Here is a 25,921-nt window from a genome sequence, read left to right on the forward strand (position 1 = left end):
TGTGTGTGTGTGTGTAGGTGTGACTGTGTGGTAAGAAGGTTGCTTCCCAACCACATGGTTCCTGGTTCAGTCCCACTGCATGGCATCTTCAGCAAGTGTCTTCTACTATAGCCCTGGGCCAACCAAAGCCTTGGGAGTGGATTTGGTAGAGAGAAACTGAAAGAAGCCTGTCGCATACACACACACATATACATATATATTTATACATACACGCATATATGTATATGTTTGTGTGTCTGTGTTTGTCCCCCCACCATCACTTGACAACTGATGTTGGTGTGTTTACCTCCCTGTAACTTAGCATTTCGCCAAAAGAGACCAATAGAATAAGTACTAGGCTTACAAAGAATAAGTCCTGGGGTTGATTTCTTCAACTAAAAGTGGTGCTCCAGCATGGCCACAGTCAAATGACTGAAACAAGTTAAAGAATAACACACAGATGTATATATATATATATATGCATATATATATAAATACATATATCTATGTGTGCGTATTTATATATATATATATATATATATATATATATATATATATATATATACATATATATGTCAATGTGCACATATGTGTAGGTGCTTGTGTGTGGGAGGCCGTTGATGGGGCTGTTGATATGCTGCCGGGGGAGGGGAGGCGATAGAGATAACTGAATGAGTGCACATACATGTGTGTGTAAATATATATATATATATATATATATATATATATATATATATATATATATATATATATATATATATATATATATATATTTACACACACATGTATGTGCACTCATTCAGTTATCTCTATCGCCTCCCCTCCCCCGGCAGCATATATATATATATATATATATATATACATACACACACACACAAAGACACACACACACGTCCTAGTGCTACTCCAGAGAATTCTATAGAGAATCAAAACATTACCTTGTAAATGGTTCTTCTTCTACGAGAGATATCTGAAAGATTGGGTGGGGGTGGGTGGTGTTCATCACATTTTCTCTAGGGTGAGGCTGAAAAGAAGACAGAGGGGACAGGAGACAGGGTTACTCCCCTCTTCCCTAACCTTACAGCAGGGATGAAGATAATTACACAAGTGTGTACCCAAAGAACTAGAAATTTCACCCACACACATGCACAAACACACATGCACATGCACAAACACATGTGCACAAACACACACACACATGCACAAACACAAACACTCAAACATAAACACACTACATATAAGTCTTTCCTCTTTTGCCTGTTTCAGTCATTAGACTGTGGCCATGCTGGGGCAACCTCTTCAGAGAACTTTAGTTGAACATGACCAGGTTGTCAGCTTTATACTTTGTGGGTCTAGAAGTGGGTTGTTGGACCAATTTTGGTCTGGAATCCATGCTTACAATGAGGGTGTGTAACAGCAGAGTCAGGAGACCCAGCAGGACCTTTGCTTTCCAAGCAGCCCTCATCTAAATGAAGGGACAATAAGCCAGTCATCTTAGGTGCCCACTAGCTATTAGTTGAGTGATTGACTATCAATTAAGTATACAGTAATCCCACGACTATCGCGGGTGTCATGTTTCAAAACCTCCCACAGAAATAATTAAAATCTAAAAAAATATGAATACAGGAGTGGCCATGTGGTACGTAGTTTGCTTGCCATCCACATGGTCCACTGCGTGGCACCTTGGGCAAGTTTATTCTACTATAGCCTCAGGCTGACCAAAGCTTTGTGAGTGGATTGGGTAGACAGAAACTGAAAGAAGCCCATCATATATATGTGTGTGTGTGTGTGTGTGTGTGTGTGTGTGTGAACAACCTTATAGAGAAGATTAGACAGAGAAAGAGGAGAAAGAAGAGTAAAGGTAGGATAAAGGAGAAGGAAAGGAAAGGTGAGAAGATGTGGAAAGGTAGAGAGAGAGAGAGAGAGAGAGAGGAAAATGTTTCAGGGAAAAGGTGAGAATAAAATAAATGTAGAGAGAGAGGGTATGAGGGGTAAGAGGGGGGAGGGAAATGAGAATATAGGGAGAAGGGGAGAGAGAGAGGGTGAGGGTAAGAAGGCGGGAGGGGAGAGAAAGAGAGATGAAGGTAAGAGGGAGGGAGAGAAAGAGGAGTAATAGGGGGGAAAGGAAAGAGAAATGAGTAGTAGGAGGGTAAGAGAGAGTTGGAGAGAGAGAGCGAGACAGAGAGAGAGAGAGACAGAGAGAGACAGAGAGAGACAGAGAGAGAGAGACAGAGAGACAGAGAGAGAGAGACAGAGAGAGAGAGAGCCTAGGGATAAGAGGGAAGGAAGTAAGGAGTATGGTGTGGCAGGGTGGATGGTATAGCAGAGGTAAATAAAGTCACCAGTTCTGTTCCACCCCTAGGGATGGAGAGAGCAGTTCTGACAGCCCCTTACTGTCATTGATGCTGCTACACTTGTAACAGAGATAAACACAGATAGATCCATCTCTACCCTCATTGCCACCCCCACCACTGCCACCCACCCCCAACACTACCTCTACCGCCACCATCACCACAGCTAGTAACAACACTCAGTCTGAGCCCTTTCTCTTCCCTCCCCTCTCCAACCCAACACCACCCTCACCCCCTACAATCCACCATTGCAGTACAGGAAGTGAAGTCCCCAGCCCCACCCACCACCCCACGCCCCACCCGTCAACCCCCTCCACCAAACTAACAGACTTTGAAAATTTGAATGGTGGAAAGGGGTGGAGGGGTGGAGAGAGTGGTGGGGTAGGTTGTCTGAGTGACGGTTGGAATCCAACAACAGCACCTGGGTGGAGACTTGCAAGCACTTACTAATTGGAGCAGCATGAATGTCACAACTTCACAGAAAACCTGCAGGAGTTTCTATAATTATATATTAGGAACCATTTTTATATTTTTAAATGGACAACACAAGGCTTTGGTGACCTCCCCTACTTTTTTCTCACACACATATACACATGTACTTATACATATATACATGTACACATACATACATACATTCATGTGTATATATATATATATATATATATATATATATATATATATATATATATATATAGTTCAAAAACACAATAACAAAGAAACAAAAAAACAACAAAGTGAGGACGTGATATGGATAGTATTATTGGACGCTCAGGAAAGGAAAGAGAGAGTGTATGACGTTTCGGGCGTAGCCCTTCGTCGGAAAGATGGAAAGTTCGGAGAATGGAAGAACGGAGAAAGAGGAAAATGGTACCGATGCCCACGAGGTTACATATATATATGTGTGTGCGTGTGTGTGTGTGTATATATATATGTGTGTGTGTGTGTGTGTGTATGTATGTATGTATGTATATACATACACACATACATATACATACATGTATATGTGTGTGTATGCCTGTATGTGTATATATTGTATATATCATCATCATCATTGTTTAACGTCCGCTTTCCATGCTGGCATGGTTGGACTGTTTGACTGATGACTGGCAAGCCAGAAGGCTGCACCAGGCTCCAATCTGATCTGGCAAGGTTTCTACAGTTGGAAGCCCTTCCTAATGCCAACCACCGGCATGTAATTAAAGAAACCATTCCTAATTCATTATTGAAAACCAAGTAATTAAATTGACAAACTCATCTAAACTACACCAAGACATGCAAAAATTATGATTTCTTTGATGTTGTGGAAACAAAATATTTACAGCTGATAGTTTACCTGGTGCCTTAGAGAATCTGTGAATCCCTCGCATGTATTCCATCGTCTGTGCTCACACCAAAAATCTTGCAAGTGTACCGCAGTGTCGAATCCTACAAACTGTTTACCTGACACATCACCTGAACATCCTATATTGATGGGTGGGACTTGCTGTCAGCCAAGTAAGCACTTAATTAGATCTCTCCACAAATTAAATAATACCTTTTACTCAGGTGCAGATGAGAAACGACAGTTTCCGGCTTAGTGGTTGCTAAGGATGGTGACTGACTGGTAAAATTAGCAGACAAAACATTACTAAATGACCAGTTGATGCTAATGGACTGATCGAAGTAACTTCAGAACACACAAATCAATTTATAGATTAATGATAGTTTTCAGTGATCACTGTTAAATGTAGGAACCTGTTTACCAATGAAATCTTGTCCTTCCATTGGAAACTGAACAATGGATGTCCTTTTCTCAAGAGAAAACTGGAAATAATCAGAAGCGTTGAAAAGAAGAAAAGATTTCTATAGAAATACCAGGTTGCCAGTGTATTATAACAACCTCAAGTTTATGGACAAGGCTTTCTCTCAATGAATATATTTGCAGGTATACTTTGTTAGTTCCTCTGGTTGTATTCATTCTTTAACCCTTTTGCGGCTGACCGAGAGAAGCAGTTAAAAACTGCCATCATGTTTTAATTAGTCCTTGTTGAGGCCAGATATGATTTTGGTTTCTCAGGTAATAAAGGGTAAAAGGTAAAGAGCCCCCTTCAGTCATGAATGACCATGGGATTTCACCTAGAAAGTTCCCCTCCAAGGTATAAGTCCAGCGTCTCCTCTCCATGCCACCGATGTTATCCAAGCGAAAGGCAAAGGGGCCAATACAGCTTGGCACTCATTTCTACAGCTGAGGGAACCAGAGCAATGTGAAATAAAGTGTCTTGCTCAAGAACACAACAGATAGCCCAGTCCAGGAATTGAACTCACTATCTCATGATTGTAAGCCCGGTGCTCTAACCACTGAGCCATGCACTTCACAAGGTAATAAAGAAAGATCATATATATATATATATATATATATATATATATATATATATATATATATATATATATATATATATATATATATATATCTATATATATATATATATATATATATATATATATATATATATATATATATATATATATATATATATATATATATATGTATGTATATGTATATATATATATATATATATATATATATATATATATATATATATATATATATATATATATATATATATATATGTATATATATATATATGTGATGGGCTTCTTTCAGTGTCTGTCAATCAAATCCACTCACAAGGCTTTGGCTGGCTCAATGATATAGTAAAAGACACTTGCCCAGGGTGCCATGCAGCAGGACTGAACCCGGAACCATGTGGTTGGGAAGCAAGCTACTTACCACACAGCCACTCCTGTGCCTATGTTCCTGTACATATCAATCCCTATCTGTGTTTATGTTTTCACTCTATATAGAAGCCAGTGCTGTTTATGTGGTGTCCCTTTATTTTCTGTAACTGAGCAGTTTGACTAAAATAACTACTAGACAGGTAGGTGGGTGGTGGTGGTGGTGGTGTTTGCATGATCTCCAGTACTGGTGAGGGAAGATAGAGCCCAGATGCCCATCGTGGTTACAGTCAGGTGACTGGCATCGGGGTAAAAAAAGAGTAAAAGAACAAAAGCTAAAAAACATATCAATGGATGATGATGATGGTGGTGGTGGTGGTAGTGGCGATGATGATGATGTTCATGGTGGTGGTAGTGATACTGGTGAAGTCAACGGTTATGTTGATGATGATGATGACGATGGATAGTGATGATGGTTATGAAGTGGTGGTGATTATGAATATATGATGATGATGATGATGATGATGATGGTGGTGGTGGTGGTGGTGATAGTGATGATGATGATGATGACAATTTACGATGATGGTAGTCATGTAGATGATAAACAGATGACAATGACATGCACATTTGGTAAGTAAAGATGACAGCAATAGGAGGAATACAAAATTTATAAATTAAAAAAAAAAAGAAAGAAATTTTATAAACAAACAAATGAATAAATAAATACTAACAAACAATATCACATTTCTCATTTCTGAGATTATTTTCAACAAAATTCATATCTGGAATAGCGTTATCACATTTAAAGAAGATACTATAAGATTAAGGATGTGTGTGTGTGTGTGTGTGCATGTGTGAGTCTATGTACATATGTGTGTGTGTGTCTAAATGTAACTTTGTGTATATATGTGTGTGTGTGCATGCACATGTGTGTATATACTTGTGGGTGTACGTGTACATATACCTGAGTGTAAGAGAATGTGTGTGTGTGTGTGTGCATGTGAGTGTAAGCAAACATAATTGTACACACACACACATGTGTGTATGCATGCACACACACACATTCTCTTACAAATAGATTGAATCTTCGTTCTGTATGATATCATGTTGCTACTTGCCTATTTCAAGTTTGTTTGTTATTTGCGTTTGCACATTATATACATACATACAGATACATACATACATACAAACACACATACATACACACATACATACATCCACACACACATACATACACATATATTTACATACATACATGAGTGTGTGTGCATGTGTGTGTGTGTGTGTGTGTATTGATGTCCAAAGATGAGGACAAAGAGTATAGCGCAGACAACACACCTAAATGGTCGACAGTTTGTTGTATTCTAGTTGTGGTGTTGTGCTGTGTCAATGGTCAACAAAGAAACATTACTCAGACCTCAACGATCCACTCCATCTGGCTGGAGTCAGAAACTCGGAGACTGACTCAAACAAAATGAAATATCATTAACCTCTACCGTGGTATTGAGTACTCCTTTTTATCCAGTCATTAGCACTAAATGTCTCTCTCTCTCTCTCTCTATCTCTCTCTCTCTCTCTCTCTCTCTATATATATATATATATATATATATATATATATATATATATATATATATATATATACATATATCATCATCCTCGTCATTTAGCACCTGCATTCCACGCTGGCATGGGTTGGACAGTTGACCCGAAACTGGTAAGCTGGAGAGTTGTGTTAGGTTCCAGTCTCATTCAACATGGTTTCTACTGCTGGATGCCTTTCCTAATGCCAACCACTCCAAGAGTGTTTTTCATGTGCCACACCAGTATTGGCCACAAGTCTTGTCAAGCACAGTATATCACCAAAGGTCATCGTCGCTTATCATTGCCTCCATGAGGCCCCACATTGCATATCACCAAAGGTTTTGGTCACTTGTCATTGTATCTCATACATAAATGTTTTTAATTATGTTGTTTTTATAGCCAAAACAATGCAATTTGTAAAACAGAAACAAGCTTTATGGAGAAAAGTTGGTATTCACTGACTTTGCTTTCCTGGATACCAACATTTCTCTAAAGATTTCCTGAAGAAGATGTCCTAACCCCCAAAATATTGACATATCAGGTAGAACTATCAACCTATTTTATTTTTATGAACTGCATTGTTTTGGGTTTTTAAAAATAAAATATAATCACAAACATTTATATATAATTATGTGTTCATGTATACATACATGATCTGTATCTATGTGTCTATATCTTTATAGATAAATATAAAGTAAATATGAGTGTGAGTGTGTGTGTGTGTGTGTGTGTGTGTGTGTGTGTGTGTGTGTGTGTGTGTGTGTGTGTGTGTGTGTATACAATAAACATACACACACACATACATTATGTGTGTGTGTGTGTGTATGAGTGTATATATCAGAATATCTCATCACATTGCAGCACAATACATACATTATTACATTAACATACATTTATATATCAAATACAGGTACTTACTATATTGCTAAGAAAGCTGTAATAATATAAAACACATATGCTTACATATATATATATATATATACATATATATATATATATATATATCAGTAAGACAAACTCTTTTATAAACCGAGTGAGATGGATATATATATATATATATGTATATATATATATATATATATATATATATATATATGTATGTATATTAAAATGATACAACATCAACATTATTCAAGTAAAATGCTACACCAAAGTAAAGATAATAAAAATATGAAAGAAAAAATTGCTGAAGAGTTATATACCCAAGTGGCAAGTGTATATAAATTTGGTTTGTTGAGGTAATCAGTGAATCTATCGGGTGAACAATGTTTCATTCATTAGAAAGCAAAGCATGTTGATCCAGAAAGTAAAAAGATCCAATAACTTTGGTTGCTTCACCGAGAAATAATAGAGAATTATGGGAAAAAAAATTCTTATTCACTTACCTCAATCCTTTTTCTTTTGTGTGTGGAGATCTGTTGGTAAAGACCAAAATACTGGGGTGGGGATGTGGAGGAGGAGGAGGTCGGGGGGTGATTGCCGTGATAAAAGGAAACGGCTGCAGAACCTGACAGAAATAGAAGAAAAAGATGGATTAACAGACAGTTATTTCACATTCCTATACAGATTATACACACACATACACAGATGCTCATACACATGTATGGATGTGTGTATGTGTGTGCATGTGTGTGTGTGGGTGGGTGGGTGTGTATATATGTGTATCTGTGTGTATATATATACATATATGTGTGTATGTATATATATATATTTATATATGTACATTCATGTATGTATGTGTATATAGATATATATATGTGTGTGTGTGTATATGTATTACTCATATATATATATATATATATATATATATATATATACATATACACACGTGTGTGTGAGTGTGTACACATGTGTGCGCATATATATGTGTATGTATATGTGTGTATGTGTGTGTGTATTCACATGCATTTATATACAGTTTCCCAAATGGTAAATGAATTCATTCACAAGGCCACACACACACACACACACACACACACACACACACACAAATGAACACATATACGGAGGCGGTGAGGATGGTGCTGGGGGGGTGGTTGGTGGATGGCTGTAAATTCTGATTATTATATTGTTTCACCCAAGTACTTCTTACCCCAAGTGAAAAGTAAGAGATAAGCTGGAGGCTGCCTATCTCATTTTAATCAAGCCCTGTCTCTAACTGACACACTTCACCGCACGCGCGCAAACACACACACACACACACACACACACACTCACGGAGCAGAGAGAGAGAGAGAGAGAGACATGTATTTGTCCAAGGTGGATGCCTGGAGCTACGAAGGCTGAATATTATCAGTAAACATACTTTTTAGGTTTGGCTGTCAGCTGTGCAGGGTGTGGATGGAGATTAGAGAGTGCGTGTGGGTATGTGTAGTTTTGTGTTTGTGTATGTAATTTTGTGTATATGTATTTAGTTTTGTGTGTGTGTGTGTGTGTGTGTGCATAGTTTGTATGTGTGTGTGTATAGTTTTGTGTGTGCGTGTGTATGTATGTAGTTGTATGTATGTGTATGTAGTTGTATGTGCATGTATGTGTGTATGTATGTATATATGTATGCAGGTGTGTGTGTGTGTGTATGCATGTGTGTCGTTCTGAGGGTGTGTGCGTGTGTATGCATGTAGTTTGTGCAGCTGTGCGTGTATATGTTAAACATCTATGTATGTAACTCTTTAATTCTTTCATTTGTTTCAGTCATTTGACTGTGGCCATGCTGGAGCACCGCTTTTACTCAAACAAATCGACCCCAGGACTTATTCTTTGGAAGCCTAATACTTATTCTATCGGTCTCTATTGCCGAACTGCTGAGTTACGGGGACGTAAACACACCAGCATCGGTTGTCAAGCGATGGTGGGGGGACAAACACAAACACAAAACCATATATATACATATACATATATATATATACGACGGGCTTCTTTCAGTTTCCATCTACCAAATTCACTCATAAGGCTTTGGTCGGCTTGAGGCTATAGTAGAAGACACTTGTCCAAGGTGCCATGCAGTGGAACTGAACCCACGACCATGTGGTTGGTAAGCAAGCAACTTACCACACAGCCACATGTTATTGTGTGTGTATGTGTGTGTGTGTGTGTGTGTGTGTGTGTGCACGTGTGCACAGCCTTGTATGAATGACCATGTTTACATGTATATATATTTCAGTGCATTTTTACGGACATACAATTATGTATGTACATGTGTGTGTGTGTGTGTGTGTGTGTAGGGTTTGTGCACATGTGTGTATGCGTGTAGTATGCATAATAAAAGAAGGTAAACAATATGCACATTAAACAACACGTATATATATATATATATATATATATATACATACATATATATTATACAGCTTTTTAATCTATATAATTTCCTATCAGTTGGTCACTGAGTATGTGTATGTTGTTAAGGAGACCGAAGAATGAGCAGCGCCTATCGCTTGTCTCTCTGCCTATCAGATAATGGCTCAGTGGAGTAGAAAGCGTCGATAACTTCTCGCTCACCTCAGCTTTCCACTATCTTACAGAACTGCTCCTACGTTGCACCCACCCCCACCTCTGTTGTTTCCTTGTTATCATCATCATCAGCAACATCATCATCATCATCATTGTTATTATTAATATCATTATTATCATTACAAACATCATTATCATAATTATGATTATTAGAATCATTAGCCTCGTTTATAATCAGAGTAATTTATGGATTTTGTTTTTTTTTCCCTCCTACCATTCTCTGGCGTGGGTAGCTTTAATCTATGCCATCTTCCTTGGTAGATTTCTCAAAAAACAGATCTAATATCCAGGTACATCCAGATACCAAAATATTTATGGCCAGGTATGTATGTATATACATGCATATAAACACATACACATATACATGCACACAAACATATATGGTAAGGGTGTTGCCCTTATCATCTAGCGATCATAATTTCAATTCCTACACTGGTTCATGTCTTGTGTTCTTGAGCAAAACCCTTCATTTCACATTGCTTTGCAATCACTTCGCCACCTGACGTGTGGCACACCTGTGTGCACCTGTTCAGGCAATGTCTATTTGACGGGGGAGGGAGCTAATGTACAGCAGCTAATGCATAGTAATCATTCTGCTAGCTCGCCATCTTCCACAGAATTATATCTACTACCATCATCACCCTCATCATCACTATGATTTAATGTCCATTGTCCATGTGCTGGCATGGGATGGACAGTTTGACCAGGGCTGGCAAGCTGCAAGGGAGCTGCACCAGACTCTAGTCTGATTTGTCAAGGTTTCTACGACTGGGTGCCCTTCCTAATGCCAACCACTCCAGGAGTGTGCTGGATGCTTTTATGTAGCACTTCATGGGCACTTTTACAGGGCATTGCATGGGTGCTTTCACGTGGCACTGCCACATGTGATTTACACCAGCCGAAGGACCGGTCTTAACATTTCTGCTGTGGAGTACAGGTTTTCTAGAGTACGGCAGAGCACCCAGCCTCTCATTCCTTTGCCATCTTGCCTGAAAGGTTCAGCATCCTAAAACCGTTCCTCAGTTCTTCATCCCATGTCTTCCTGGGTCTCCCTCTTCCGCATGTTTCATCTACTTTATCAGATTGGCACTCCTGCATATTATAACAGCTTAATAGAATTATAGAATTATATATACCAAGAGCATAAGAGAATTATACATTAACAGTTTAAGAGAATTATAGAATTATATATACCAAGGGAATAAGGGGACTATAACAGCCAAGCTTAGCAATTAGGAAACGAATAGCTAAGTAATTAATGTTATATTGGTTACGGAAAAAACCGAACTCAGCATGACTTCATAGTAACAAAAGTATTAGGTTTTAGATTTTAGATGAGAAAGTTATACTGGTGCAACCGACTGCGTGAACAGCAAACACTGTCTGCCCAGGCGATTTACAGGAAGCAGGAGGAAATCATTTCTGTTACTTAAGAGATGTGTTGATTGCTATAAATATTATAAACAATTCTGCATCTCCCCTTTAACTCTTAGAAGTTTTTAAGGACCGATTCCAATCTCGGGTAGTTTCATGGTGGGAAGTAGCTAGCAGATAAAACCAGCCCTGTTCAACAACACCCTTGTCAGTTTATCTTATGTAACATTCCCAGATGATCTGATGTCTATTTCAGGCAGCTGGTAAATTTTCAGGGGTGCATAAAGGGGCTGTATGGTTAAGAAAGTTGGTTTGGAAACTATTAATTTCAAGTTGGATACCACTGTACATAGGTGCTATGCAGTGGGACTCAACCTGAAACTGTGTGGCCAGAAACCAAACGTACCACACAACCACACACAAAACATCCCTGTTGGAGGGGAAAAAATTAAAATACAAAGAAAAATAAACCCACTCAGCAACAACTATTAGGGACCTTCAAAGGAAAGGGGCAAATTTCCACAAGAAATTAAAAATTAATCTCTCAAAATTCTAATCTTGATTTGCATGTAAGGGAGACAACTATGGACATATTTCAGTCGATATATTTATTCCAAAGTGGGAAGCAATGACATTATATCTCTTCTTAAAACTCTCAATGAATATTAAACCAACCGATGCAAATATAATCAAAATATTTTGTTCTTACTGTTTACTTAAACGAAAGCTAACACGTTAACAAAACAGTTTGGTTCGAATGAAAACCCACACAATGGAAGCATCTTCCATCAACATGTGATTTTGACAAGTAAGCTCTTATCGTAGAATAATAGATTTCAAGAAAAATGTCTCAGAGTAGTTTCAGATGTATCTCTGGTCATTAAACTTCATTGTTATAGATCTAGCAGAAGGTGACAGATGGAGAAGCGACAATAAATGAAATTTAAGATGGAATCATTGAAATGAATAAAGTATAACAGTACAGATATGGAAGTGTGGTTAAGTAATTCTCTTAGCAGTCATGAGGTTTTGGGTTCAATAACAGCAGATAGCCTCTTGGACAAGCATTTTCTATTGCAGCCCCAGGTTGACCGATGCTTTCATGAGTTGAATATGGTATACAGAAACTGTATGAAGCCTTTTGAATGGATTTTAACTTCTGTACACAGGTTACTCCATATGCATAAAAAAGCAACCGTGACAGTGGTACATAAAAGTGTAGTCAATTAGATCAACCCCAGTACACAACTGGTACTTAATTTATTGACCCCCAAAATGATGAAAGGCAAAGTCGACCTCAGCGGAAATTGAACTCAGATCCACTAAGATTTTCGCCCGGCATGCTAAAGTTTCTGCCAGTTCACCACCTTAACCTTAAAATATATTATATGTCTAAATAGAAAACAGAAGGGTCTTTGCTTGACTTTGAGAATAAAACAACAACAACAACAATTGCATTCATTTTCATGAAATAAAACATCATTTACTTCTTGGAAAGGTTCATTCCATTAGCTTAACATTTGAAGAATCTCAGTAATTAACAGCATTTTATTGTTTTGCGTTTCGAAAACCAATCTGCCATTAACAACAAGATACTCAGATGATATAATGACATAAAACAAATAAGAAAGAAAACAAAATACAGAAAGAATGCTTGTCAATATTTAGAAATAGGCCTTGCTCTAAATTCTATGAAAATCTGTTCAAAGTAAAAGTGGTTATGTATTTCTGTGAGTTTTTTTTTATTTTATTTCAACAGATCAAAGTCCATCTGAAGTCAGTGCAATTAGATAGTTTAAGTTTCCAACAAACCAAAATAATTCATATAACATTTTGGAATTTCGAAATTATTTCACAAAATTCTTTCTAAATCTTCAAATAAAAACACAGGGATTTCATAGAGTGATAAAAGGAGATGCGTAATTGAATTGAAGTGGCTCACAATAAACACTATGGAATGATTTAACCCTTTTCTTACCATACATACATAGTGTTGGTCTCAATTAATTTTGAAAATGATGAAAGAATCTAGCAAAATAAATTCTTTATTAAGTTAAAGGAAAGCGGCAAGCAGGCAGAACCATTAACATGCTGGATTTTGTCCATCTTTATGTTCTGAGTTCAAATTCCACCAGGGTCCACTTTGCCTTTTATCTTTTTGAGGGGCAATAAAATAAGTACCAGTTAACTATTGGGGTCGATTTAATCAGCTTATCCATGGCCCCAATCTTGCTGGCCTTGAGTCAAAATTTGAAATCATTATTAAGCTGAGGTTTGGAACCTAAATTCACATAAAATTTAGGTGACAGTTTAGTGAGTATATGAGGATCAGTTAATTATGATTTCATTCAACATATTCCCCTCCCCTCAGATTCACACACTAATTGCAGCGGTCCTTCATGCAGATGACATCAGGTAGCCCAGGTGGGGAATGTGCTCTAATCTACATACTGATAGGCATATATCCAAAGTCCTAATAGTTATATATATATATATATATATGATCAGCTTCTTTCAGTTTCTGTCTACCAAATCCCACTGATGGGATTTTGGTTGGTGTGCAGCTATAAAAGGCGACACTTGCCCAAGGTGCCGTGCAGCAGAGCTAAACCTAAAACCTCATGGTTGGACAACAAACTTCTTACCACACAGCCACATAACTTTTTACTAAACATTAGGAACATAATCTTTAACTCCAGCTCCCCCTCCCTTTCTCCCTCTCTCACTCCCCTCTCTCTCTCACTTCCCCCCTCTCTCTCTCTCTCACACACATGTGCCATAGGACGTTTATGCCTGCTATGGTGATTACATTCTTCATATTTTCATTTCTTTGCAGTTATTGTTTCCTCATAGTTTGTTCCACTGTTAACCAAAATTTGAAACAAATAAACAAACAAAGAAAACCAGGCTATAATGTTACCATATTCATTTCTATATTTTGCTAAACCATATAAACGGCTTTTATGTTAATTCTGTGTCGGAGGAAGCGAGGCTCAGAGGTCGATGTGTACTTCCGGCTGTGTACAATAAACTATTAAAGCATGACGGTTGTTGGTCGATGAAGTAGCACAAGTGCAAATTAAACATGTTACAACATGGACTTTTGTCTCAGTCTCCCAACCTGAAATTATGCTGACAAAGCACAGCACTTTACTGGTTGTCGATTGTTGGTGAGCTTCCTTTAAATTACATTATTGCAGGGTACTGAAATACCATGCCTTTTCTGTGAGGTTTACCAAAGGACTAAACAACCCAGTTCATACAACACATCAGAAATTGCCAAAAAATGAGTATATATATATATATATAGGCCTGAAATTTGGGTGTGTGGGTAAGTTGATTACATCAATCCCAGTGTTCAACTGGTACTTATTTTATCGACCCCTAGAGGGATGAAAGGCAAAGTCAACTTTGATGGAATTTGAACTCAGAATGTAAAGATGGATGTAAGGACACTAAGCATCTTGCCTGGTGCACTAACGTTTCTGCCAGCTCACTGCTGTTCTCTCTAAGAATAATAATCCTTTCTGCTAAAGGCACAAGGCCAGCAGTTTTGGGAAAGGGGCTAAGACAATTACATCGACCTCAGTGCATAACTGGTACTTATTTAATCAACCCTGAAAAGATGAAAAGCAAAGACGACCTTGGCAGTATTTGAACTCAGAGTGTGAAGCCAGACAAGATACCGCTAAGCATTTTGCCCGGTGGTGCTAACGACTCTGCCAGCTCACTGCTCTTCTCTATGAATAATAATGCTGCATTAATTAGTTTGGATGGAAGCATGTCTATCTCTGGGGCTCGGCCAAACATTGTGGCAACTTTAACTGATCAGGATACTAACTGGAGCAAAGCCAATGTAATTTGATTTAAAAAAATTACCTTTTAGCATGCATTTAAATGGTTTGAGCCAGTGGAAGAAGAAGAACAACATCCATAAAAACAGCAGCCCCATACAGATGATATCACATTCTCTGACATTCTTCTCAATGCAAATGAGCCATTTTGGTTTTAAACTTTGAGAAGCTGTATGTGACCTGAAATTTTGGACTTGTTTCAAGAGATAAAGGAAGGATCAATAGTAAAGCATTGCTCGAGGCAGGCCCAGATAACATGTAGTTCTTCAGCGCTTACCATCTTCCAATAGATTTTTCATTATTTCAGTCAATGGTATTCTCTGTGATTTGCCAAATGATGCGAATGTACTGCAGCATAGAAATGTGTGGGTGTGTGTGTGTGTGATGCGCAGGAGGGGCTGTGTGGTAAGAAGCTTGCTTCCCAACCACATGGTTCCGGGTTCAGTCCCTTTGTGTAGCACCTTGGGCAACTGATTGATATTAATCAACAGGTGCCCTGTATGTGTCTTTTATGCCTTAAAAGAAAAACAGGACATATTGGATCACATGTTTCCTAGGTATACTCAGTCTGGAAAATACAAAAGATAGACTGACCACAGCTGGAATACATTCAAACCACAATTCAATTCAATGAATTATATTTGATATGCTCTCTCTGGTTTCTATACCCAGGCACAGAACGTGCGTGTATGTATGTGTGTGTATGCTTGAGAATCAACTCTGCCTCCCCTTCATCTCTCTCTCTCTCTCACACACACACACACACACACACACACAAAACATCTACCCCCTGCCAATATAATGGTCTTCAACAGTGGCACTGGAGTAAAGTATTTCCTGCAAGACTGTGGTGAATGTTGTGTAACCAAGGTGTTACCCCCCACTGATCACAGTTAACAAGACCGGCAGAAGAGTATAATAGAGGAGTACACAACTACACACACACACATATATATATATATATATATATATATATATATATATATATATATATATATATATATATATATATATATATATATATACCCACACATATACATACACAAACACACACATACACATAGAGAGAGAGAGAGAGGAATGTATGACAGTGGGATCCTGACTGATGAAAGAAAAGCTCAGCAAGAGAGATTGTAGATTTTTTTTAATAAGCATTTCGTTATTTTGATCTTTTTCCTAAGCAAGCAGAGCAGACACTCTGTACTTCTACGGGAACTGCCCACGGTGAAGGCCTCTAATGGATGCACCTCAGTGAGAGAGAGAGAGAAGCAGATACAGAGACAGACAGAGGCAAATACAGATAGACAGACAGGTAGAGAGAGAGAGAGAAACAGAGGCAGACAGACAGAGGCAGAGATAGACAGAGAGAGAGAGAGAGAAACAGATAGAGACAGGTAGACTTGAGAGAGCGAGAGAGGAGAAATTCCAGACATGGAAGCAAAAACAGGAATTAAGATCCAAGGTTATTTTAGCAGAGACTAAGGTTTTTATTGAAGAGGAATACGGGCAGGAACCTGATTGCTTCATGGGCAAAAGACTTATTTGATATCTTTTATCTTTTACTCGTTTCAATCTTTAGACTGTGGCCATTCTGGAGCACCAGCTGGAAGAGATTTTAGTCAAATGAATCAACCACTGCTTTGTTTGTTTTTTGTTTTGTTATTTTTCTCGTTCTTTTTATTAGGCTTGCTACTTATTCTATCAGTCCCTTTTGCCAAACTACTAAGTTATGGAAATGTAAACACACCAACACCAGTTGTCAAGTGGTGTTGGGGAGCACACACACACTTACACCAATGCCTAAACACACACACATACGCACGCACAACTAACACACACACGCGTTCACACACACACCAACACGCACACACATACACACAAACACACATTCATTGCATCAATTATCCAAAGTAATAACAGCTTATTTGGAGGTAACATCTGATAAAATCAAGTCATAAATGTTTAATCATTGAAGGTAATAACAGCTTATATGGAGGTGTCATGTGATGTCATGTGACAAGGGTAGGTAATAAATATGTTAAATGAAATCAAGACTATTGAATTACTGTCAATGCCCCTTCAGACACTTCCTGCATCACTTAGACTATCCACAGTATCTATGTGACCTTACATGAACCTAGCAAACATCTGGGCTTGTCGTTGTCTCTCTAGGCTGTGGACAGAACTTTGTAATTAGCTTGTCGCTTATTAATTAAGCCAACCAGTCATTCCTCAAACATATTGTTAGCTTACACCACACACATACATATACAAATGTGTGGTAGGTTATGTGTATGTGTATAGACTTAGCCAGATGGCTGAAACCAATCAAAGGAATACATAGAGTTAAATGTGTTCTAACATCACAAAGTAACGAAACGGCGTCGGTTGCGGAGCGGTGGTGGTGACCCGGTCGGCACGGCCCGCGCTAGCCCGGCGGCGGCACGCTGTCGCGCCCGGGCCAGTCGGTTGGCGAACGCAGCGCTTCTTAGAGGGACGGGCGGCAGAAAGCCGCACGAGGCGGAGCGATAACAGGTCTGTGATGCCCTTAGATGTCCGGGGCCGCACGCGCGCTACACTGGAGGTATCAGCGGGCGCGTCTCCCCCGGCCCGAGAGGGTCGGGAAACCTCTGAACCACCTCCCGTGATAGGGATCGGGGCCTGGAACCAACCCCGTGAACGAGGAATTCCCGGTAGGCGCGGGTCATCAGCCCGCGTCGATCATGTCCCTGCCCTTTGTACACACCGCCCGTCGCTACTACCGATCGAGGTCCTCGGATCTGGCCGACGAGTCCGCTTACGCGCGGCGCGTTCTTTGATGGCCCGGAGAAGACGACCGAACCCGATCGCTTAGAGGAAGTAAAATTTTAATTCTGAGATGAAATCGTTAGTGTAAATGAAAATTCTTTTCAAAAGGGGAAAGGCAGAGAACTCTAAAACTTAAATTGACTAAAGATTGAATTGTAACAAGTAGAGGTGAAGCATAAACCAAGGAGAAAGCTGCGATTGGAGGTACAGTTTCCAAAACCATGGTTTCTGATGATGGCCTTCCTCATGCTGGAGTGTCTGCCCACTTCGGCATAAAGGTTTGCAGGGCCGGCTCAAGGTACCAGCATGTCAGACAGTCGCCGGGGCGCCAGGGGGGAGGGGGTGACAAAAACAAGGAAATTTCCACGACCGTCAGCTTGTACACGCCGAAGTTCAGCTTGCCCGGGACGCCAGCAACCCTTGGGCCGGCCCCGGCGGTTTGCCACGAGAAGGAGCTGGTCACTGAATGACAACATGGTAAGAACGAGTGACACAAGAACATGTGAAAGATTACTGTAGAAACTTAATTTGTCATTATTTGCATTTTGTACGAGAGCATATCCACTGACCATAATTAGCTATACACCTACATAAACACACACACACACACAAACACATCCACATACACACATACATTTCACAACACACGTAAACATACCTGAATGTGCTTACGTAACATTATACTATAGACAATGCGCGCTCGCACAATGCACACACACACGCGCACGTACGTACGCAAACAAATATAAACAGCAGAAGTTTCCAATAAACAATAATATTAATCGATATCTGCCACAGTTGTAAAACAATATGAATTGAAATGAATGAGTGTTGCTGTATTCTCCAGTGAGATTTAAACAACACATCTATTTCTGACATCGGCAAACACATAATTATAAATACGACAAAACACCATCATTTCTACAACACTGTCTCAGTTTAATCCATTATGGAATGTCTTTCTCTCTCTCTCTCTCTCTTTCCCAAGCAAACACCGTTTCTTACTACTTTACACACAGAAGGTGTGTCTCTCTCTCTCTCTCTCTCTCTCTCTCTCTGACATACACCTTATATTACTCGTGTACATACAGACAGAGTCTCTTTCTCTCTCTCTTTCGTATAAACATTTAAACACACTCATACGCACTCACTCTCTCATACGCACACATCTCATTTACATACCTTCTTCTTTTCCATTCACTCACAGCCATTCATTCCCCCCCCTCTCCTCCGCTCTTACCCTCTCTCTCTCCTATGCACACACTTATACCCTCTCTCTCTCTCTCTCACATACATACACACTCACCTATCCTCTCTTTCCCAAACACACACACACTCTTACCCTCTCTCTCTCTCTCTCTCTCTCTCCATACATATAGACCCTTATAGTCTCTCTTCCACACTCGCGCACACACTTCTATTCCCTTCTCTCTCTTTCTCTCAGACACACTCTTACCCTCTCTTTCTCACACACACACACTCTCTCTTACACATTCACACATATTCCTATCATCTTTCTCTCTCTCTCTCACTTACACCCACTCTTATTCTCACCCGCTCTCTCTCTCTCTCTCTCTCTCTCTCTCTCTCTCTCTCTCTCTCTTACACACACAACTTTTAAAGTTCCAGTAATGACAATACAAGCTGTCGGAACTAAATAAACTGAAACTCTGGTGGAAGGACAATAATAATCCCCAGGTATTTGGACCTAAATCTAGCAGAGATTTACTTGTTTTCATTTGCCATGACAATTATAATTGTATGCGCGTGCGTGAGTACATACGCGCGCGCGCGCGTTTAGCTGGAAAGCGACGTAAGCAATCGTAAGGCCAAGAGTTTGGTGGGTAAACACTTAAACTATTGTTGTGTTCAATCTATCAGGTTTGTGGCCGTTGTGGTAAGAAGCTTGCTTCCCAGCTACATGGTACCGGGTTCAGTCCCACTGCATGGCACCTTGGGCAAATGTCTTCAACATTTACAGAGAAACACTACAGCCACTGATGCATGAAATGAGATTCTAGAACAGTCTTTATTTTTTTTTACGATCTCTAAATTTTGTTTCATTAGCGATGTTCATGAAGATATGTGAATATAACATCTCTAGTCTCACATTGTCACCTAAGTTTCTTCTTAACGAATATCCATCGCTCTTTTATAATCTGTGTATGGATGCTGTCATCATTTGGATCAACGAAATTCAGAGAATGGTTTACAACTTCATGAGTATAGAAGTTGTCAGGATCCACATTAAAAGCCCACCCATCGGATATTATACTTGTTTTATAGAATTTTGATACATCACTTTCGGTTTCTATTACAATTTACTTTCATTTTTTTAGGACACTTTACTTTCACTTTTTCACAACAGTAAACTGCATGTTAAGCCTTATACATGCATGAACTGTTACGAAATAAAATCTAAGGATTAGTTCAGTTGTTTTCAAATGTTTTGACTTTGTGGTGCATCTGGAACCGCATTAAAACAGGCGTTATTAATTCACATTTTAAAGAAATAGGCATTTCTTTATAACAATCTTTTGGATGGCACCGACGTCTGCCGTCCTCCACGAACATCACTTGCTTTTGCCCATTTTATGACAGCATACTTACATAAGAGTGCCCCTTAGACTTTGTTTCCTCATATCTTTCAGAAAATTGGATATTTTTAATGAAATTATTTACAAATACCATTTAGACTACAATGGAAATTAAATGGGGAAAAAAAGAGAGATCGTGGGCGCATACGCCTGCATACGTCAAATATATATTTACAAAATTTCAAGACATATTTTGTACATTTATGTAACAATGTAACGTGGTGTGTGTGTGTGTGTGTGTGTGTGTATTTCCACATTAAATTCTCATCTAATTCTAATCTACACCATCTGAAAGATATTTGTAGAAAATTTGTTATGTCGGGGTAGGGTTCACTTGTATAGGTAGGCCCATTGCGAACGAAAAAGGAAACGATCTCGCAGGTGTACTTTAAAAAATAAAAAGGGATAGAAATAATAATGATAATAAACATCAATTCTGCGCCTTTCCTTCTCCATGTTGTAGGGATAGCTATTCCTTAACTCAGCAAAATTTTGAGGGAAATGCAATCGATTCTAGAAAGAGACTGGTAATTTCTATCGATCCAAGAACGATGGAAGGCAAAGGCGAAATTAAATCTCAGAACTTAAAAGACTTAAATTACTATAAAACAGTAGTTTTCAAACACATATCGGTGATTGCAATAAATAAAAATTCTCTTAATTAATGAGAAGTCAAAACAGAATCAGCCTCCATATAAGTCTTTCTCCTTCGTCATGGAATCGAACAAATTTAATAAGTTTAAAACCATCTAAATTCTATAAAATATGGCAATTTTGTCTTCTTCCCCCCTTTCAATCCTCGCAGCTCCCTACGAGAAATATCGCCTTAAGTCATTTTGTCCACCGCACCAACGAGTCTGTCATTTACACAAAATTATTAATTATTGCACACTTAAGGACTTTCGGCTCTGTTTATCCTGACAGAATAATTAGGAAATTTGAAAAACCACTCTAGGAGCCACCACAGTTTTACACCTTATTGAGAATTACAATATTGCAGAAATAAAGAGGATGTCAACGTACCTTTACAAAATTGCCGCATTCCAATAACACTTAACAGAAAATTTCCCCCCAAAATTTCGAAGCCCTACAAACTGCTTTGTGTTGGAGGAGGAAACGAGCTTTCCATAGCATTGTCATCGTTTAAATTAAAGTTCTTCGTGGAAAACATGCTTCAATGTTAATTAAAAATATCAAATTGGCCGCTGGAAGACAATTCAAAACATTTTTTGAATAGACTTCCAGTAAAAGTAATGTTAACGATAAACAAAAGAGCAGAGCTTGCAGCCGACAACCTGTGCTTTAGCAGACATTTTGGTATACGAAGGCAGACGACAGAAATTGTTGATTAGTAAATGACTGAAGTTAGAGACTGCAGTCCAAATTATGAAAAATAAATGAATGAAATTATGTTGAATGTTAATTATATCAATGTAAAAAGGTATGATGAAGGCATATTTGGTGCTATCTAATTTTTATTAACAGTTTTTACAATTTATCTAACGTTCTTTTCAAGGTGAAGAGTAAAATTGCACTATCACCGTAAAATCTTATAATTGCTCATAATACAGTGTAAATTACTAATTGTAAAAGCAGATAATATTATCAAACGATTATTGTCATCAAAATTAGTGGGTCCCAAACACGTTGTAACGTTCGTTTTTATAACGAGCCATTTTTTGTCAATAAATAACGAAGTTTTTTCGTTTTAGCAGAGCGTAGCATTTGTGGTTAATGTTTACAACGAAAATCAGAAAAAAACAGTGCAATGGGTGTAAAAAAAATGTATAGGAAACGAATATGAAAAAAAATGCGCGCAAAGCGACGGGAGGGTGGGAAGAGGACCTCGGAAAATTCACAAGATCCGAATTTTTCCCTCATAACTTTTAGGAAAATGGGGGTTTTTTTCAACGAAATTTTATATAAATACTTTTCAAACGGCATACAATACGATTATAAAGACTTTGTTTCCTCATAACTTTCAGTTAAACGGGCATTTTTTAATCAAATGTTCTACAAATACCTTTCAGAGTGTGTAGATTGCGATTATATGTCAAGCATGGGAACAGTCACTCTGTTTTTCACACCAACTTCGTGCTGCTAGCTCTGAATTATACCAGCCCTCAACTCTGACCACCTCATGAACAGCTTGTTTCATTTATACCAACTTCGCTTTGTGAAATTCTAAATGATGTCGGCCCACAACTTTGGCCATATCATGAGCAGTATATCTTCATTTACACTAACTCCATTTCTGCTAGCTTATAACAACTTCCAACTGAATCCATTTTTCAAACCTAAGTTATAAAGCGTTCTCTGACACATGCACCTGAACCAGCTATCCTCATATGACTTGTCAGCTCTCGTTATCCTTATTCTGGATAAAAATGCCTTCTGACATTTTCATTGCATACGCTTCTCAAAAGCTCACTTACAGGTCACCTCCATAAACTCTTTCACTACAGTGGTGACCCCTTTTACCAAACATCCTCTCTCTCTAGGTTCAATAGAATAAGTACCAGTTAAATGCATAGGTCGATGTATATGATTTAGCCACCTCTCTTAAAATTGCTGGCTTTGTGCTAAAATTTGTAACCTTTATATTTGGCAGTTCAAAAAGATATTTCTTTCCTTGGACACAGACGACAACCTATTGCAAGGATTTGAACTCAGAACAGCAGGCAAACAAAAGGCATCAATTACATTGTAGCTCTTAAGATCCATTGCTGAATTATAACCCCACCTCTCCTATCCCTCTACCCCACCCCACACCACTAATCATGTTTATTAACAGCAAATTGAGAATGGGTTTCAGAGGGACAAGATACTCACACAGTCATAACCTATCTATTGCCAATGAATAGGTTTTGATTAGTTTGTGTATCGAAACCCTCCAATCAGAAAAACCATCCAGTTAATCATGATAAAAATCATTCTTGCCAAATCTTCAATGATGTCATCTTCTTGGAGCAACAGGAAACAAACATTTCCAGGGATTACTTTCGAACAAAGGAATCAGTCATTTAGAAAACCAAAAATCTAAACGAGTTAACTGATGAAGATTAAGAGGTTATCTGGCAATCTGATATTTTACGAGATAATCACTAAGAAAATATCATCAACAAAGTCTCCTCCAAGATTTCATGAAAACAGCCTCCCATCAGTTTCTTCCTCTCACCAATTCTTCTTGGATTTATCTGCACTGATTCCACATGACGCATCCTTTTCAAAGTCATTAGCTCTGTGCTGAAAATTGGCTCTAATTTGGTATGCTTTATCAGTGATGCAGTTAGTGTGCAACAGTTGTATAAATGGCTGCTACAATCACTACGATGACTAATCAGTGAAATGCACAGCGCAACAAACATCAACCCGGATCTTACCATAATTTCTTTGCTTTTTCTTTTTTTTTTACGCCCCCCCCCCCCTCTCTATCTGTGACTCAATAAACCATATTTTTCTAGATGCTGAACGGTTATTGTAATTAATTGTAATGTATGGTGGCTCCAACTATATCTACATCAATCTTACACACTCTCTTACTCTCTCCCTTTGTCATAAACATACATACATATACATATGTATATACATATGTACATATATATATATATATGTATATATATATATATATATATGATCAATCTCCACCCACTATTCTTAGGAGGGTCATGAGTAGAGTTTTCAGGCACCACCTATATATATATATATATATATATACATGCATAAATATGCATATATATATATTATATATGTATAAACTATACTTGTGTACATATATATTCCCATATATACATACACACACACACACACATATGTGTGCGTGTGCATATATACATATGTGTGTAGGGCTCAGGCATGGCTGTGTGGTAAGAATCTTGCTTCTCAATCACATGGTTCCGAGTTCAGTTCCACTGCGTGGCACCTTGGGCCAGTGTCTTCTACTATAGCCTTGGGCTGACCAAAGCCTTCTGAGTGGATTTGGTAGACGGAAACTGAAAGAAGCCTGTTGTGTGTGTATGTGTATGCATTGTGTCTGTGTTTGCCCCCCCCCCCCCACCATCGCTTGACAACTGGTGTTAGTGTGTTTACATCCCTGTCACTTAACAGTTCAGCAAAATAGACTAATAGAATACGTATACCAGGTTTAAAGAAAAAAAGTACTTGGATCAATTTGTTCAACTAAAATCTCTTCAAGGTGGTGCCCCAGTATGGCCACAGTCTAATGACTGAAACAAACAAAAGTTCAAAGGTAAAAGAACAGCACTGGTAGCCATAATTTCTACAACTGCAGGCCAACAAAGGGAGCCTGCATGCAGTGGGTCCATTTGCTAGAAATAGAAACCAAGTCACCCCCATAATCACCACTTAAGTCCTTAATAAAGAAAGGAGCCCTTGGCTGATGTAGTGCCTGGGTTTATGAAAACATGGGATGACCATGGCCAGAATAGTTTTGGTCATAGGTTTGCACTATCAGAGTTGACTTCATGTAAAGCAGCAACAACAACAGTAATAACAATATCAAACGATGCTCCGGTGTTAGTATATGACGTCAGTCGTGTGTGTGTGTGTGTGTGTGTGTGTGCAGATGTGTGTGTGTGCGTGTGTATGTTCACCTTCGAGGAAGAGATGAAAGACAATGTGACACATTCACTCCTGACGCCATAGGCTTTCAAGGGGGGGGGGGGAGATTGCCACAAATAGTAATAACAACAACAACTGGTGAAGCTGCAAGAATTGCAAACAGAAGAGCTGAAGTGTACTTGGCTGTGATGGTAGCCATGGCGATGGCGGTGGTGGTGGCGGTGGCGATGGTGGTACTCATCTCTGTAGTTGTAGGCTGATGGCGATGGTGGTAGTAGTGGTCATCATAGTCTTCATTGTTGTGGTGGTGGTAATGGGTTTGGTAAGCAGTCAGGTTAGTCAAGGTGTGTATGGGGGGAGTGGGTGGTCAGGGCAGGGCAGCTGACTAAATGAATGAAGTAGACAGTGAGATGATGAGAAAGAGAGAGAGGAGGGTGGCGAATGGAGGGATGAGAGGAGGGGTGTGTTTAGTTATGAACAATGACCACCACACAATGGGACCCCACCAAGCCTTGTGTTTATTTTAGTTCTGGGCATTCATTTCAGATTCAGACCCAATCACACACACACACAC

At 38.8% G+C, this 25,921-nt stretch overlaps 1 protein-coding gene across 7 annotated transcripts in view; it reads right to left on the reverse strand.

The window, feature by feature from the left end:
- LOC106883520 (rap1 GTPase-activating protein 1) overlaps positions 1-25,921 on the reverse strand; it is a 411,187-nt gene that overhangs the window by 375,539 nt on the left and 9,727 nt on the right. For 3 of the 7 annotated variants that reach the window (XM_089342809.1, XM_089342816.1, XM_089342810.1), the window contains exon 2: positions 8,012-8,133. The exons of 2 other annotated variants lie outside the window; for them this stretch is intronic. Coding sequence is in view for 2 of the 5 variants with exons in the window: in XM_089342806.1 (XP_089198932.1) it covers positions 3,664-3,706 (43 nt within the window). In the remaining 3 variants the exon portion in view is untranslated. Of the gene's footprint in view, positions 1-3,663; positions 3,995-8,011; positions 8,134-25,921 lie in introns of those variants that run through there. 2 more of the 7 variants (XM_089342806.1, XM_089342811.1) reach the window with 2 other exon arrangements.

The sequence above is a fragment of the Octopus bimaculoides genome, chromosome 26 (genome assembly GCF_046866305.1).
Source record: "Octopus bimaculoides isolate indiv1 chromosome 26, ASM4686630v1, whole genome shotgun sequence".
In the NCBI taxonomy this organism is placed as follows: domain Eukaryota; kingdom Metazoa; phylum Mollusca; class Cephalopoda; order Octopoda; family Octopodidae; genus Octopus; species Octopus bimaculoides.